This window comes from Hemiscyllium ocellatum, chromosome 4, assembly GCF_020745735.1.
Source record: "Hemiscyllium ocellatum isolate sHemOce1 chromosome 4, sHemOce1.pat.X.cur, whole genome shotgun sequence".
In the NCBI taxonomy this organism is placed as follows: Eukaryota; Metazoa; Chordata; class Chondrichthyes; order Orectolobiformes; family Hemiscylliidae; genus Hemiscyllium; species Hemiscyllium ocellatum.
Window position 1 is genome coordinate 32,379,127 of NC_083404.1, and position 17,299 is coordinate 32,396,425.

General features: G+C 39.1%; 1 protein-coding gene across 5 annotated transcripts in view; it reads left to right on the forward strand.

Annotated features, from left to right (window-relative positions):
• pdcd6ip (programmed cell death 6 interacting protein) overlaps nt 1-17,299 on the forward strand; it is a 94,092-nt gene that overhangs the window by 53,512 nt on the left and 23,281 nt on the right. For all 5 annotated transcript variants that reach the window (XM_060822888.1, XM_060822890.1, XM_060822892.1 and 2 more), the window contains exons 8-13: nt 463-685; nt 2,714-2,837; nt 6,098-6,275; nt 6,965-7,076; nt 14,335-14,504; nt 15,128-15,376. In XM_060822888.1, coding sequence (XP_060678871.1) covers nt 463-685; nt 2,714-2,837; nt 6,098-6,275; nt 6,965-7,076; nt 14,335-14,504; nt 15,128-15,376 — 1,056 coding nt within the window. The remainder of the gene's footprint in view (nt 1-462; nt 686-2,713; nt 2,838-6,097; nt 6,276-6,964; nt 7,077-14,334; nt 14,505-15,127; nt 15,377-17,299) is intronic.

Here is a 17,299-nt window from a genome sequence, read left to right on the forward strand (position 1 = left end):
ATTAGCTATGGTAATTGAAGGGCTGAGGAGATGCATCTGGATGGGTTGCTTGTTGGAGGGTTGGTGCGGACTTGATTCTGTAAGGATTCTGTTATTCTATCATCATGTGTTATTGCACCATTAGACAAATACAAAATTATTTATAAAACTGAAGGCAACGGTGGTGAGCACTGCTGCCTCACAGCGACAGAGACCTTGGTGTAATTTCAGCATTGGGTGACTATGTGGAGTTTACAGTTGTGCATAATTGAACTTTTACCATACTTGACTTCTAAAACTAGATTTGATGACACTGAACAATAACAATGTCAGACTGCTGTGGTCTCTTATCTCCACTTTTTCTTTCTTTGAATCAAGGATACAACCTGTAGCCATATTCTATAACCATAGTTTAAAATAAAAACTTGTAATTTTAGCTACCCAAGAAAAATGAGCTCATGCTTTTCAATTTCTGTAACTCAGCACGCATCTGACTTAGTGAAGACAATTGGCTCTCGGTATGATGAGTATATCAACGTGAAGGACCTGTCTGACAAAATTGCTCGTGCATTAACTGCAGCAAAAAAGGACAATGACTTCATTTACCATGACCGTGTTCCAGATGTGAAAGACTTGGACCCTGTAGGAAAAGCCACATTGGTGAAGCCTACTCCTGTCAGTGTCCCCATGAGTCAGAAATTCACTGGTAAGTTCTCAGTAAGAGAATCCTTCAAAAGTGTGCACTTGAAACCTATTTTGTTGCAGTTTCATATTTGATAGCTACAGTACTATTGATGTTTTGAGAGGCTATGCTTAGAATAAGTGAAGGGAAATCAAAAAGAGCAAGTGAAAAAACTCCCTCTACCAGCCTTTTGAAGACACTGCTCATTTCATTTAGAGAGGTGCATTTGATGTTGAGAAAGAATAGGAAGCTAGGTAAAGGTTGAAGAATAGCACTTAATCAAGAATAGCATTTGTTTAATAGTTACAGATGATGTTGTGGTTCTGTTCGCCGAGCTGGAAGTTTTTGTTGCAAACGTTTTGTCCCCTGGCTAGGCGACATCATCAGTGCTCTGGAGCCTCCTGCGAAGCGCTTCTTTGATGTTTCTTCCGGTATTTATAGTGGTCTGTCCTTGCCGCTTCCGGGTGTCAGTTTCAGCTGTCCGCTGTAGTAGTTGGTATATTGGGTCCAGGTCGATGTGTTTGTTGATGGAGTTTGTGGATGAATGCCATGCCTCTAGGAATTCCCTGGCTGTTCTCTGTCTGGCTTGCCCTATGATAGTAGTGTTTTCCCAGTCGAATTCATGTTGCTTGTTGTCTGAGTGTGTGGCTACTAGGGATAGCTGGTTGTGTCGTTTCGTGGCTAGTTGATGTTCATGTATGCGGATTGTTAGCTGTCTTCCTGTTTGTCCTATATAGTGTTTTGTGCAGTCCTTCCGTGGTATTTTGTAAACTATGACCTTGGTTCAGGTGATTAGGTTATAGAATTGGTTTGGGTGGGGATGAAATGTTGTAGGGGAGACTATTCATGAGCAGGATTGGTATTCGGAACCCGTAACAATAATGACAAAGTATACAAGAAGCAATGTGGTACAGTAATGGCAATAATCATGGATGACTAAATAAACTGGAAAAATGAGATCGGCATGAGTAGCCGGGATGAAGAGTTTAGAGTTAAAGCAGCACATTTTGGAACTGACCACAATACAGGTTATATTAGACTTTGGTGTTAGGTAATCTGACCGAATGAATTAACAGCCTTTGAAGGAGCCCTTAGATAGCAGGGACCATCATATGATTGAATTTTGCATCCACTTTGAAAGAGAGCAAACTGTGTCTAAGTCAGGTATTTTACACTTGAATGAGGAGAACTAGGGTGGGCAGGACAACTGAGCTAGATTAAGTGAACTGGCATACTTGGGTAAGGAAAAGATTGATCAGATCAGTGACAATCATTTCAAAGGGATATTTCAGAATGTGAATTCCTATTAGAAAGATAAATTCTAATGAGAGAGCCGTCTATCATCTATTTTTAACTAAAGAGATTGTTCATTTTGGTGGGAGAATAAAATAGCAGAAGTGTCGTCGTGTATGAGTTAAAAATGTGAGTATGCAGTTACAGCCCATCATCAAAAAGGCTAATGGGAAACTTTATTACAAGAGGACATGAAAGCAAGGATGTTAGTTTTCAGTTATACATGGCATTGGTGAGACCACATCCTGAATAGTGCAGTTTTGGTCTCCTTAATTAAAAAGTGATGTAAATGCTTTGGAGGTGGTTTCGGGGGAGATTTATTAGATTGATTGAGCAGATTGCCTTATGAGAATAGTTCTGACTTATTTCATTTGTCAGAAATAGAGAGTGTCAGAAATTTGTTAGAATAGAGAGTGACTTGATTCAAGTGTGTAAGAGTTTAAATGGTCTCGATGAGATGGATATGGCAAAATGTTTCTACTTGTGGAACACAGAGCTAGGGGTTGCTGTTTTAAGTAGTTTAGGATCACACTTTTGTACAACAGTTGTTACATCTATGTATATAAGTGAAATTGATTCCTAGTTCCTAAATTATGTTCACTTGGCCATTGACTCCAATTTTAGTAATGAATATGTTTTCTTTCATCAAAATAATGTGTAACTTGGAGGTGGGGGGTAATCACGTTGTAATATTTCTCAATTCAGAGTTAGTATGGCTAAATTCCTATAACTTTCTTGTATATTTACTTACATATTTAGATCTCTTTGTGAAGATGGTTCCTTTGGCAGTGCAGCAATCTCTGAGCATGTGCAATCAGCGAAGGGCTGACTTAGTGAATAAACTAATCGCACAAATGAGAGAATCTACAAATCTAGCCAATGGGTAAGTAAGTAGCTCTATATGACCAATAGTTGGCACCTATACTTGGCACTATGTACAGATAATTTTGGAGTTTGCTTTGTTAGTCAGGAAAGAGCATGAGCTGTTCTTTAGCAAGTTCTGTATGATAGCATTGTTGATTTGGATTTCATTGTGAACTTGTTTATAGGAAAACAAGCAACAATATTGTACCTAAATAAAAATCTCTATTTGGGCTTACATAATCTTTTGGATTTAGAGCTTAAGTATTGTTGAGAAGGCATGCTAAGTCAAAGCATTTCATCATGTGCTCATCAGGACAATTTATAAGATCTGGTCGGTGCAGACAAGTTGCACTGAAGGGTCTATTTCCGTGCTGCATGACTCTAAATACCAGAGTTGAGGGAAAACAAGATTTATATTCTGGTTGGTGCTGAACCGTTGCCAAGTGTGGATTTTGATTTGTTGCCATGGTGGAACATCAGTTTATGGAGTCTGATGAGCTTTAGTTGATCGACCAAATTTGAAAAATGAACTAGAGAATAGAATAATCCTGAATATCTGAGGAATTACGCTGGCAACCAACATAGGATTCAGTCCCCAGTTTGCAATATGGCAAACTTGAGTGTACTGGAAACTACGTCTGTTAGACTTTGCAAGCAGAGAAAAATGTGTACGTAGAGCACCTGATTCAGTTCCACAAAATAGGTGACAGCCATTTCATTTCTAAGGGCAATGTCTTGACTGATTATCGCCAACCTGCCTGGTGTAAAAGTTAAGCAAAGCTAGCAGTCAACTGTCACTCTGCATTCTGTTTTATTACTGCGATATATTTGTGTAAAGTATGATTTAGCAGTTTAGCATGTCCCTACAGGTGCAAAACAGAAAAGCTTCAACAAGCTGCAACTTTTTCAGCAACATGCAATTTAGGCTTAACATTCCAAGTTGATCTTGCTATTTATCTGAATATTTTTTGATTAGATCAATGGCCTCAATTTAACTCTCCAAGTGGTGGATGCACTAATTTTCTACAGTAGGGTTTAATATAGGTCAGAAACTATTTCCTGGTTCCTTAGATGAATTAATTTTTTTCAAAATATTCAATTTGTAATATCACTTGCTGATAAGTGAAACTTCAGTCTACCACAAGTGAATTGGATACATTAATACCTGTTGGTCAGCTTTCTCTCTGCAGACCTTTTCTCCTTGACCTTATTAATGCATGTTTCGTCAATATATGTCTTTTCTGAAAGCATAATGAGAAAATCACAATTATATCCTGTGTAATACATATTTTTACTAACTCACTCACCAGCTTGTTATATTTATTAACTGGGTTCACATTCATTTATTCGTAACCCTTTTACTAACTTGTTGTTTCTTTCTTTCATTCATAAAAGCGTGTTTCTATGATGCATTTTAGTATTGCAAGATAGACTAAATTGAGACATTACTTTCAAACCCATTACTGCTCCTTCACATCTTCAACCCTTACCAGATCTATTTACGTCAAAAGCTACCTCTATATCAAAGACTACTAACCTATTCAGAGAAAATACTCCCACCACCCATAGTGTCTCCATGACTCACCTGAAACTATGGGAAGATGACAATATTAATCAGCCCTTAACCAGCCATTTCTCAGAACCTGAATAGATTGCAGAACATCACATAGTTTCTCCAACAAGTAAATATATTAAACAGGGGCTTGGCCCCTTTACTGTCAAAACAGAGCTTCTGTGAAATTGCATGAATGAATGGAACTTGCACCAGCAAATAAGAAACAAAATCTCATGACACAGCTGTGGTAATCAGTTTAATATCCTTTTATCTTTTATTAAGTACATGTACAATTTCTAACTTATTTAGAGCATATTGGCCTAGTACTCCTACTGGCATTTACTAACTTTAAAAGACGAAAGGACTAACACCTCTTAATTATGCAAGCAGACTGGACACACTTCATCCAATCAGGAGTAGCCAGCACTGAACAAATGTTCAAACAATCTCCTGCTCACAAACCTTTGTTTTATCTGTTGTACACCATGTTAAAATTACATAACATCATAGAATTTTAATGGATTTAAGCACAGTGTGTACAAAGAAGCTACTGTAAGAACGATGTTTTGGATTCCATCACCACCTTGAACTGTGCTACTGCGTTTGCCGAATAAAAAGGCTGTTTTCGCCACTCATGATTTTGGTCGTTATTTGAACACCATTCCAAACCTGGTTAGATTCTGGGGGAGCCTTATGGCAGAACAAATTAAAGAATCCTTATGGCTGAGTCAGTAAAGTTTTTTTTTAAATTTGTAAAACTTAGTTGTATAGTGCAGGGTTGATTTTCTGTTACTTTCAATCAGTCTTATCCAAGGCAAAAATGGCTGTTTGGATTCTGATTTGAGATGGGAAACCCATTCATGGTTCCTGTTCTTGAGAACTGTTTTGTGTTTTGTGCTGGAAAGTGTGCATGTGTACACATCAGGGCATGCTGGGTGTCCTCTGCTGGATATGATGGTCTTGGACTGGGGTGGACAAAGTTTAAAAATCTCACAATACCAGAATATAGTCGAACAGGTTTATTTGGAAGTACAAGTTTTTGGAGCGCTGTTCCTTTGTCAGGTAGCGAGTAGAGTTGATCATGGGGTACACAATTTATAGCAAAAGATCACTGTGACATATTGATATATAGAACAAACCTAGATTGCTGTTCAGTCTTTCATCTCTTAGAATGGGTTGCAAGTTTTGATTCATTAATATGTAAATCACAGAACTTCTCTTAAATCACATTCTCGAGATAATTTAAGATTTTATTTTTTAAGAAGTGACATCTCAGCTCAGACATTGGCTAATGTGCATTTGTTTCATTCTCCTGTCATCCGGCATGCCTCTCATAGTTATAATTATAGATGATATAAATATTTCTGCACATGGCTGCACAATTTCCTCCCTGATTTTCCACTATGTCCAGATAAATCTTCTGGACATGATCTAGTTTATCAACCTTCACATTTTCCAAAAGCTGCCACACTTCCTCTTCTGTAATGTGAACTGTTTTTTAAAAATCTGTATTTATTTTCTTGAGTTCTCTAGCTACCATTTCATTCTCCACAGTAAATACTGAAGTGAAATATTCTTTTAATATCTTTCCCATTCCTGAGGTTCAATACCAAGACGGTCGCTTTGATCTTTAAGGGGTCCTGCTCTCTCTCGTTGATGTTTTGCTCTTAATATACTCATACTTGCATATGTAGTGATTTTTAAAAATATATATCATTTCTCAGTGTGCTGGCCTCCCTAAATCTGCCAGCTGCCATAGAGGATGTTTCTGGGGATGACATTCCTCAGTCTATCTTGGACAAGTCCAAAGCAGTCATTCAGCAAGGTGGCCTACAGACTATGGATCAACTTATCAGAGATCTTCCAGGACTTCTACAAAGAAACAAAGAAATTCTTGATGAGGTAATTATTTTGCTTCCTATCTTTTGCTCTGCTTGATGTTTTTGTGCTGTTTTTCAAAAGCGTTAACCGTTTTTTTTCAAATGTTACATTCCATTTATAAGACAGGCACTTGGAAAATATTTAGCTGGTGTGAATTAACATTTTTTTAAAAGTCTTCTGAATTAAATGAGTTTGTATTGCAGGAATTTGAGATTTAGTATGGTTAAATGAGTTTAATTATTTAGGGCGGCACGGTGGCACAGTGGTTAGCACTGCTGCCTCACAGCGCCAGAGACCCGGGTTCAATTCCCGCCTCAGGCGACTGACTCTGTGGAGTTTGCACATTCTCCCCGTGTCTGCGTGGGTTTGCTCCGGTTTCCTCCCACAGTCCAAAGATGTGCGGGTCAGGTGAATTGGTCATACTAAATTGCCCATAGTGTTAGGTGAAGGGGTAAATGTAGGGGTATGGGTGGGTTGCGCTTCGGTGGGTCGGTGTGGACTTGTTGGGCCGAAGGGCCTGTTTCCACACTGTCAGTAATCTAATCTAATCTACTTTGTAACTTGTGTAACTGAAAATTTAACTTAATTAAAATGTGTTAATTATCCATTTATAATTGCAGCCAAAGTAATCTTTTTTTTCTAAAAGTAAAATTTACCTAAAAGCAGTAATGCATGCTATAGTACTACATTTTCATGTGAATTCTTTTTAGGCAATGAGAATACTTGATCAAGAGGAAGTCACAGATAATGAACTGAAAGCAAAATTCAAAGAACGTTGGCAACGAACACCTTCAAATGAATTGTACAAACCCCTAAGAACAGGTGAAAAGCAAGTCAGATTTCATTTTAAAAATTTAGTTTGTTCCAATCTGTCAGTAATCATGTCTTAAATTTACTGCTACAATTTCTGAAGAGCTCAGCTGCTAAAACTGGATAACTCATCCTGATTTTCTGATATGGGAGGAGGTCTCATTTTGTTACTGGTGCACATTGAGTCCCTTGATGTTCCCATATAGCACATACATGCTCCTTACACAGGAAGGTTAAACTTTTTATGACCATCTTGCCCTACTTAAATGACTGACCAGAGCTACGCGTACTCTGTCTAATACTTGACCAGCATGCTGAATGGATTTACTTTGATTGTCTTTGTAGCAGGGCTGATATTCACTCAAGTGTAATATATCAAACTGTTGTCGTGTTCTCATACCCATATCAATTTTCACCCCACTAAACTCAGTGGGCGAGAGGGTTTAGTACTGTAAATGAGAGGAGATGGTGGAATGTTGGGGCTGATTGCTTTGTTTAAGGAATGTATATTCAATTCACATTGAGAAAAAGTTGCATAGATGCAGCACTATTACACTATAAATGTAATATTATAATCACTATAAATGCTGGAGGACTCATCAAAGAAGCACTTCACAGGAGGCTCCCAAGCACTGAGGATGTCACTTGGACAGGGGACGAAACGTCTGCAACACAAATTCCCAGCTCGGTGAACAGAACCATAACAACGAACACCCGAGCTACAAATCTTCTCCCAAACTTTGAAGTATTACACTTGAACACTGTCAGCCAGTAAGTTGTTATGGCCCTGCTGGAGTAATAGAACATAGAACAGTACAGCACAGGAATGGGCCCTTGGGCCCGTGACATTGTGCCAAACATGATGTCAAATCAAACTAATCCCTTCTGCATGCCCTTGGTCAATAGACAATAGGTGCAGGAGGAGGCCATTCTGCCCTTCGAGCCTGCACTGCCATTCATCATGATCATGGCTGATCATCCTCAATCAGTGTCCTGTTCCTGCCTTATTTCCAGAACCCTTGATTCCACTATCCTTGAGAGCTCTATCCAACTCTTTCTTAAACGAATCCAGAGACTGGGCCTTCACTGCCTTCTGGGGCAGAGCATTCGACACACCCACCACTCTCTGGGTGAAGACGCTTCTCCTCATCTCTGTCCTAAATGGTCTACTCCGTATTTTTAAGCTATGTCCTCTGGTTCGGGACTCACCCATCAGTGGAAACATGTTTCCTGCTGCCAGAGTGTCCAATCCTTTAATAATCTTATACGTCTCAATCAGATCCCCTCTCAGTCTTCTAAACGCAAAGGTATACAAGCCCAGTCGCTCCAGCCTTTCAGTGTAAGGTAGTTCCGCCATTCCAGGAATTGACCTCGTGAACCTATGCTGCACTCCCTCAATAGCTAGAATGTCTTTCCTCAAATTTGGAGACCAGAACTGCACACAATACTTCAGGTGCAGTCTCACCAGGGCCCTGTACAGCTGCAGAAGAACTTCTTTGCTTCTATACTCAATCCTCCTCGTTATGAAGGCCAGCATGGTATTAGCCTTCTTCACTACCTGCTCTACCTGCATGCTTGCCTTCATTGACTGGTGTACAAGAACACCAGATCTCTTTGTACTTGACTCCATTTAGGTAGTAATCTGCCTTCCTGTTCTTGCCACCAAAGTGGATAACCATGCATTTATCCACATTAAACTGCATCTGCCATGCATCTGACCACTCATCTAACCTGTCCAGGTCATCCTGTAATCTCCTAACATCCTCCTCACATTTCACCCTGCCACCCAGCTTTGTATCATCAGCAAATTTGCTAATGCTACTATTAAATGCCATCTTCTATATCATTAATATATATTGTAAAAAGCTGCAGTCCCAGCACTGATCCCTGCAGTATCCCACTGGTCACTGCCTGCCATTCCGAAAGGGAGCTGTTTATCACTACTCTTTTGCTTCCTGTCAGCCAACCAATTTTCAATCCAAGTTAGTACTTTGCCCCCAATACCATGCACCCTAACTTTGCTCACTAACCTCCTATGTGGGACTTTATCAAAGGCTTTCTGAAAATCCAAGTACACTACATCCACTGGATCTCCCTCGTCCATCTTCAGAGTTACATCCTCCAAAAAATTCCAGAAGATTAGTCAAGCATGATTTCCCCTTCATAAATCCATGCTGACTCTGACCTATCCTGTTACTGCTATCCAGATGTGTTGTAATTTCATCCTTTATAATTGACTCTAGCATCTTTCCCACCACTGAGGTCAGACTAACTGGTCTATAACTTGCTGCTTTCTCTCGTGCTCCTTTCTTAAAAAGTGGTACAACGTTAGCCACCTTCCAATCTGCAGGAACTGATCCTGAATCTATCGAACTCTGGAAAATAATCACCAACGCATCCACAATTTCTAGAGCAACCTCCTTTAGTACCCTGGGATGTAAACCATCAGGCCCCGGGAGCTTATCAGCCTTCAGACCTAACAGTCTCTCCAACACCAATTCCTGGCAAATATAAATTCCCTTAAGTTCAGGTCCTTCAGCCACTGTTACCTCTGAGAGATTGCTTGTGTCTTCCCCAGTGAACACAGATCTGAAGTACCAATTCAACTCTTCTGCCATTTCTTTGTTCCCCGTAATATATTCTCCTGTTTCTGTCTTCAAGGGCCCAATTTCAGTCTTAATAATTTTTTTCCCTTTCAAATACCTAAAAAAGCTTTTACTATCCTCCTTTATATTTTTGGCCAGTTTACCTTTGTATCTCATTTTTTCTCTGCTTCTTCCTTCTTAGTAATCCCCTGTTCTTTAAAAGCTTCCCAGTCCTTCATTTTCCCACTCATCTTTGCTAAGTTATATTTTTTCTCTTTTGACTTTATATGTTTCCTAAATTCCCTCGTCAGCCACGGCCACCCCTGCCTCCTCCTAGGATCTTTCTTCCTTTTTGGAATGGACTGATCCTGCATCTTCTGCATTATACCCAGAAATATCTGCCATTGTTCCTCCACTGTCATCCCTGCTAAGGTATTGCACCATTGAACTTTGGCCAGCTCCTCCCTCATAGCTCCATAGTTCCCTTTATTCAACAGAAATATTGTCACTACCGATTGTACCCTCTCCCTCTGAAATTGCAGTTTGAAGCTTATTGTATTATAGTCACTACTTCCCTTTGAGGTCCTTCACTTCGAGGTCCCTGATCAATTCTGGTTCGGTGCACAAGATCCGGATCCAGAATTGCCTTCTCCCTGGTAGGTTCTAGCTGTTCTAAGAATCCATCTTGCAGGCACTCCACAAAGTCTCTTTCTTGAGGTCCAGTACCATCCTGATTCTCCCTGCATATTGAAATCCCCCATAACAACTGTAGTAACATCTTTGCGACAGGCCAATTTCAGCTCCTTATTCAACTTACACCCTACATCCGTACCACTGTTTGAGGGGGAGTATTGTCCTACATCCATATTACTGCTTGATCCATATCCTTTTGTTCTTTGCATATTAATGTGCTTATCTAAAAGTTTCTTAAATGTCTCTATTGCATCTGCCTCTCCTACCACTGCTGGCAGAATGTTCCAGACTTCTACCATTCCATATTTTTTTAAAAACTTGCATCTTAAATCTCCTTTGAACATTCCCCTCTCACTTTAAATGCATGACCCCTGGTTTTAGACATTTCAATTTTGGGGAAAAAATTTCTGACCGTCAACCCTATCGAAGCATCTCATAATTTTATAAACTTCTGTCAAGTCTCCCCTTAGCCTCTGCCGCTCCAAAGAAAACAATGAAGTTTTCTAGTCTTGGAGTCATAGAGATGTACAGCATGAAAACAGACCCTTCGGTCCAACTCGTCCATGCTGACCAGATGTCCCATCTGCCAGCACCCTGCCCATATCCCTCCAAATCCTTCCTATTCTTATACCCATCCAAATTCCTTTTAAATGTTGCAATTGTACCAGCCTCCACCTCTTCTTCTGGCAGCTCATTCCACACACATATCACCCTCTGTGTGAAAATGTTGCCTCTTGGGTCTCTCTTATATCTTTCCACCCTCGACATAAACCTATGGCCTCTAGTTCTGGACTCCCCCCAACCCAGGGAAAATACTTTGTCTATTTATCCTATCCTTGCCCCTCATGATTTTACAAACCTCTATCAGGTCACCCCTCAGCTTTCGATGCTGCAGGGAAAACAGCCCCAGCCTATTCAACCTCTCCCTATAGCTCAAATCCTCCAACGCTGACAACATCCTTGTAAATTTTTTCCAGAACTGTTTCACTTTTCCTAACATCTTTCAGATAAGGACACCAGAATTGCACGCAATATTCCCACAGTGGCCTAACCAATGTCCTGTACAACCACAAAATGACCTCCCAACTACTGTACTCAATACTCTTGACCAATAAAGGAAAGCATACCAAATGCCTGCACTATGCTATCTACTTGCGAATCCACTTTCAAGGAGTTATGAATCCGGAATGACTTCTCCCTGATTTACCACACCATACAGGAGGAGCATACCACTCCACTAGCTACCATTTCTGCTCCTGTAGTAACTATTGGATATACAAAGAAAAGGAAAGACACATTCCTTAGTGTTGCTTGTCCTCACTGAAGCCCAATGCTCACCAAAGTCCACACTTCAAACTCTTAGCTCTCTTCAAAATGGGCTTGCTAGAACCTGTCTCCCTTTCATATGCCAGTAACAAGGAAAATCTTCTCCCAGAATCCTCCTCAGTGATGTCTCACTGCTGCCTTTGTTAGATGCTCTTTCTCCTATTGAGCACTGCATCTGCGTGATTTCCTTCTCCGTTATGGTGAGTTGATTTCTCCCAGAATCCCCCTCGGTGACTTCTTGCTACCACCACTGTTATCCATTTATATCTTAAATCACCACCATGATCTTAAATGGGTCCAGAGGTATTTCAATGTCTGACAGCTGTTTCATTTTTCGTATCAGAAGAAAGAACAGCCATTTTTGGTTCCTTCCTTTTCTCTTTCATAGTCCATTAATGTCAAAACAAACCGTATCAGTATGTTAGGGATTTCTTCCATAAAGTTCTTTTCCTCCTTGAAGGAAAATGATAAGAACAATTAAATGCAATAATGAAATATCAGCAAGCATTCTAACAAAAGTTCTACATTGGTCGATGGAGACAGTTCTGCCCATTGTACCTATTCTGGTCAACAAAGACCCTTCAGACCAGGCAGCATCATGGTCAATCTCCACCATCATTTCTAGTGCATTTGCATCCTTCCTCAAATCTGGGCATTGAAGCTTCATTCCAAATGCAGTATTTTATACAGTTCCAGCATAACCTCTAGGCTAATAAAGGAAAGTGTCCAATAGGCCACCTTAGCCCACTTGGCTAACTTTTGTTAGAATGCTTGCTGATATTTCATTATTGTATTTAATTGTTCTTATCATTTTTGGCTTGGAACTGATAGCTGCAAGGTTACTTTTGATCTAAGAACAGCAGCTTTATTTAAGAACAAACAGGCTGTTACTTGTTTTTGGGGCCAGCCCTGTAAGTTAATTACAGATTGTTCCTTGTTAAAAAGTACTCTTATAGATGGTTTGAGTCCGGAGAGGCCTTATGCTGAAACAGACGGCAAATGTTGAACATTAACTGGGACTTCCTGTGGAATTGGTCAGTTAGGTAGTGAAGCCAGAATTTGAATTAGTTTCTAGACTATTAGGATCAAAAGGATTGTACCAGCAAAAGCTACAGAAGTTCTATTGTTCCCTGGTTCTCCTTCATTCAACTTATTGAAAATCAGAAAATAGAATCCCAGCTTTAAGAATTAAGTAAATATTCCTGAGTCTGTTGGAAGATGTTTGCATGCAGCAGTGTCATCAGAAGCCAGACAAAACATAATTCCACATACTAGTGCTGTTATGGATTGCAGAGCCTGCTTAAGTAACTGGCCAGTTAAACTTCATGAATTTTTCCCTTTTGATTAAATCGTTAACTGTATCTGCCTGAGTGGGTGCTAGAATCAAGGCAGGTTGGGTTTAAAATCTTAAACGTTGATTAGATTACTTTGTTGTTTAACTTTGCTGTGCTAAAGTTACTGTATAATTACTAAATCAAGTCTTTTGTTTAAGCTATAAACCAGGTGTCTACGATTATTTATTCGTAAAACCTGGTACTGTTTATTCCAAACTGTTTGGGTCAGTTTGCCATTTGAAATGTTTCAATTTTAGTATGCTGTGACTACAGAGGTAAAGAGGCTGATTTGATTTGTATGCCTGTCTTCATGTCATAACGCCTTCAGGGATCTGTGGAAATGCACATCAACGTCCTTCTAATCTTCAATATTTTCCAAAGTGCTATCATTTATTGTGTAATCCCTTGCCTGTTAGACCTCCCTATGTGCATTACCTCACACCTTTGCTGAGTTGAATTCCATTTGCCACTACTCTGCCAGCAGATCAGTTGAGTGATAGTCCCCCTGCAGTTTACAGCTGTGCTCCTCATTATTTACAGTACTACCAGTCCTCATGTCACCTGCAAACTTCTTAATCATACCCCCTACATTTTAGGTCTAAATCATTAATGTTCACGACAAACAGTGAGGTTCCCAGAACCAAGGTGTGTGGGTCCCCACTGAAAATATAGTCACAGAAACATCCCTCGAACGTCACCTCTGCTGCTTGCTTCTCAGCCAGTTTTGTCTCCACTTTTCTCCTTTATGCTGTGGATCTCTCAGAGTCTTATGTTCTGGACCTTATCAAAAACCTTCCTCAAGTTCACTTGGACTATATAGACTATATGCATTGCCTACTTCAATGTTCCTGGTTACTTCCTCAAAAAAAAATTCATCAGGTTTGTCAAACCCAAATATATACTGACTATCCCTGACAAAACCTTATCTTTCCAAGTGCAGATATATTCTGTCCCTCAATGTATTTTTAAAAAAAACTTTCCAACTGGCCTGTCATTTCCTGATCTATTGCCTCCTTTTTGAATAGTGGGCAGCATTAGCAGTCCTTCAGTTGTTTTAGTTTTTTGCCAGTAGCTAGAGAGGATTTGAAAATTTCTGCTAGTTTTTTAAAACTGAAGTTGGATTGACATAATTGCTTTATCTTGGTTTTGGTTTTTAGATCTCTTTTGGCTGCCTGCTATCTGGGCTTTGCTTCTTGACTGTCATTTCTGAATTGGAGAAAGAAATGTATTGAACTGTGTTTGGGTGACCAAAAGGATGTTTACAATGCACAATAAAAATATTATGTAGGAAGTTTCAAATAATGTGTCTCTTTCTCACTTTTTTTTTCAAAGAGGGAGCCAATTTGAGAGCTACTCTGGACCGAGCTGCCCAAGCAGATAAAGTAGTCAAAGAACGTTATGCAACTAACAGTGAAATAATTGCTTTGCTTTGCAAACCTGAAGCCGAGTTGAATGCAGCTATACCTTCTGGCAATCCTACCAAATCGCTTCAAGGCAGTGAGGTAAAATAGAATTTGTTATTAACCATCAATCTATGTTTTGAAAAAAAAAATCCCCTGAAATGGTATCTGAGACTCAAGTGCACAAGCTGTTTGTCATGTTTTTGCCCTTCTAATTCCTTGAGTGGATAAGTTTCACAGGTGCTTTCTGTGACTTGAGTTAATTAGCTACTATTTTCCAGTGTCAGTGTCTCCTTCCTCATGCTGTCTCAGTGGTACAAACCTACATATTTCTTGTTTGTTGAGTGATAAAATCTGATCACTTTAGCTCTGGCGTGACAATCCAGTACTATAATTCATGGTTACCTTGCCTATTAGTACAGAATTAATATTCTGTGGTGAGATTTTTAACTCTAAAACTTGGTTGCAGTGCAGATATATATCTACAAACTTTTAAAACAAAATATTATGCTGTAGTTACCATTTGTCCAGCTTTAAAACCTATAACCAATGCCATCATCCTTTGTTTACCTGGCAAGTTGAATGCCTGAAAATGGAACTTGCATCAGATTTTTCGCCCATGTATTTGAAATTACTGTTCTGAAGTAATGTTGCTTTGTTTATAATAAGAGTTTAAAAAATTGAATTCTCTGACCTACTTCTAACAAATTATTTTCTTGACATAGGTTATTATGCTGCTGAAAACACTTCTTGCTTCTTTGAATGAAGTCAAGAAGGAGAGAGAAACTTTAGAGAATGATGTCAAATCAGTGCAGTTTGACATGACAAGTAAGTTTCTGACAGCACTGGCTCAAGATGGTGCCATAAATGAAGAAGCTATCTCAGTGACTGAACTTGGTCAAAATTATGGAAGTAACACTCAGAGGGTGCAGAAAAATCTGAAAAAGCAGGAGGAGTTGCTTGCTAGTATTCAGGTAATTAATATTACACAGTGGTATAGAATTTGTTTGCAGCAGGCAAGGAAGGCGTTTATGCCATTCTTTGCAAGGGCTATTTATTTAGTCCAGTTTTCTCCCTCTGCAACAGATTCGTGAGGATAAATGATCTAACGCTGATCCTATTTAGAGCAACTGACAAACTGGCTCTCTCACTTAAATAAAAATAGTCATTTTGATAAAAATAATCACTTAGTTGTATAGAACTTGAGTATTGCTGAAAATACAGACATGCTGCCAAAATTACAAGAATACTAGATTTCAAAGGGCATAATTTATTTTTTGCTGCTGGAGAAGTGGGTACTGATTTGTTAACTAGGGGATTTGTAGAGGCAGTACCATGGAGAATACATCATAGAATAGTTGAGTACCGAGCGTTTCTATAAACTCAAACCAGACAAATTGATGTTGATTGGCCAAGGCATTTCTATGGGGACTGCTCTGTCCCTGGAACACTTTTAGTTGAAAAAGATGCAAGAAGTGTAAAGGGTCTAGCTGTTTAGAGAATCAGGTCCAGCATGTGAATGTAAGCAGCTTTTGTATGTGTGATTGAGCCAAACTGCAAGACCGACCAATTATCTGAAATTGGTTATTTATATTTTTTTTTGCACACACTCTCAATTGAACATTATTTACTCAACAATCTCAGAATTATATCTTATATTTGTAAATTTTGCAAGCAAGAACTGGTTAAATATGATCATTACTCTGCCTTGTGAACAGCCAAAGGATTTCATCATTTGAGTTTACCAGTCATTTGAGATGTTGGCAGCACAAGCACTGAAATTCGTATACCACTTTATTGATTTCTGGTGGGCATAATATCTTTTTGACTGGATAGCATCTTGTCAATGGAGAATACCATTCATTTTGCTTCTACTTAATAGCTGCTTGAACCGTTAACTTAACCCAATGCTTAGATTTTGGAGACACCTTTCCTTTCCAATGTAGTCTAAGGTAGATAGGCAATTTTGAGACCAAAATGGTGGCTTTAGCCCTTTTTGTAGATCTACAACAATTTCATCCTAATAAATGAAAACTGATATGATGCAAATTGAAAAATTGCGTGCGAATTCTACAAATTAAAATAAAACGTGGAATAACTTCTCACGCTTCAGTAAATTAACTATTTTGTGTTCTTAACTACTGAAGAAAATATTACTCAAATATAACATTAATGTTTAAGATGGTCAGTTATTTCACCTCTAATTGAAACTGTAAATTAAAGACTTCCAAACACGAGAGGAGTTTGGACAGACTGCTCTATTGTAACATTAAACCTGTAAAAGAATGAACTTGCTGTTTAATTGCCTTGCTTGAGGACAATATTGCCAGTTATTACATACTTTGTTACCCTGATTATGAAAAAATTGGGACCTCATTTTTGCTTTACTTATTCATTCATGATGTTTTCCCTGTGCATCTGTTGCCTTTTTCCTTCTGGTAAAAATCATGGGTCTGGAAAGTGTCATTAAAGGAGCATTGTTGAGTTACTGCAGTGCATGTTATGGAAGGTTCACACTGCTTCCATTGGGCATTGGTGCTTAAAGGAATGAGTGTTAACCATGATGTACAAATTATTAATTGCATTGGCTGCTTTGTCCTGGATGGTGTCAAGTGTTTTTGGAATTGCTTATATCCAGACAGGAAGTATTCCTCTCTCACTCCTGACTTTTTTTGTAAATGATGGACAACCATTAGGGAGACAGGAAGGGAGACAGGAAGTGAGTCACTTGCTACAGATTTCTGAGCCTGTGACCTTTTCTTGTAGATGCCATATTTACATGGCTGCTCCAATTCAATTTTTGGCTGATCGTAAATCCTCGAATATTGATCGCCAGAAATTCACCAATGGTTAGAGCATTGAACATCTGGAAATGATGACAAGACTTTCTCTTGATG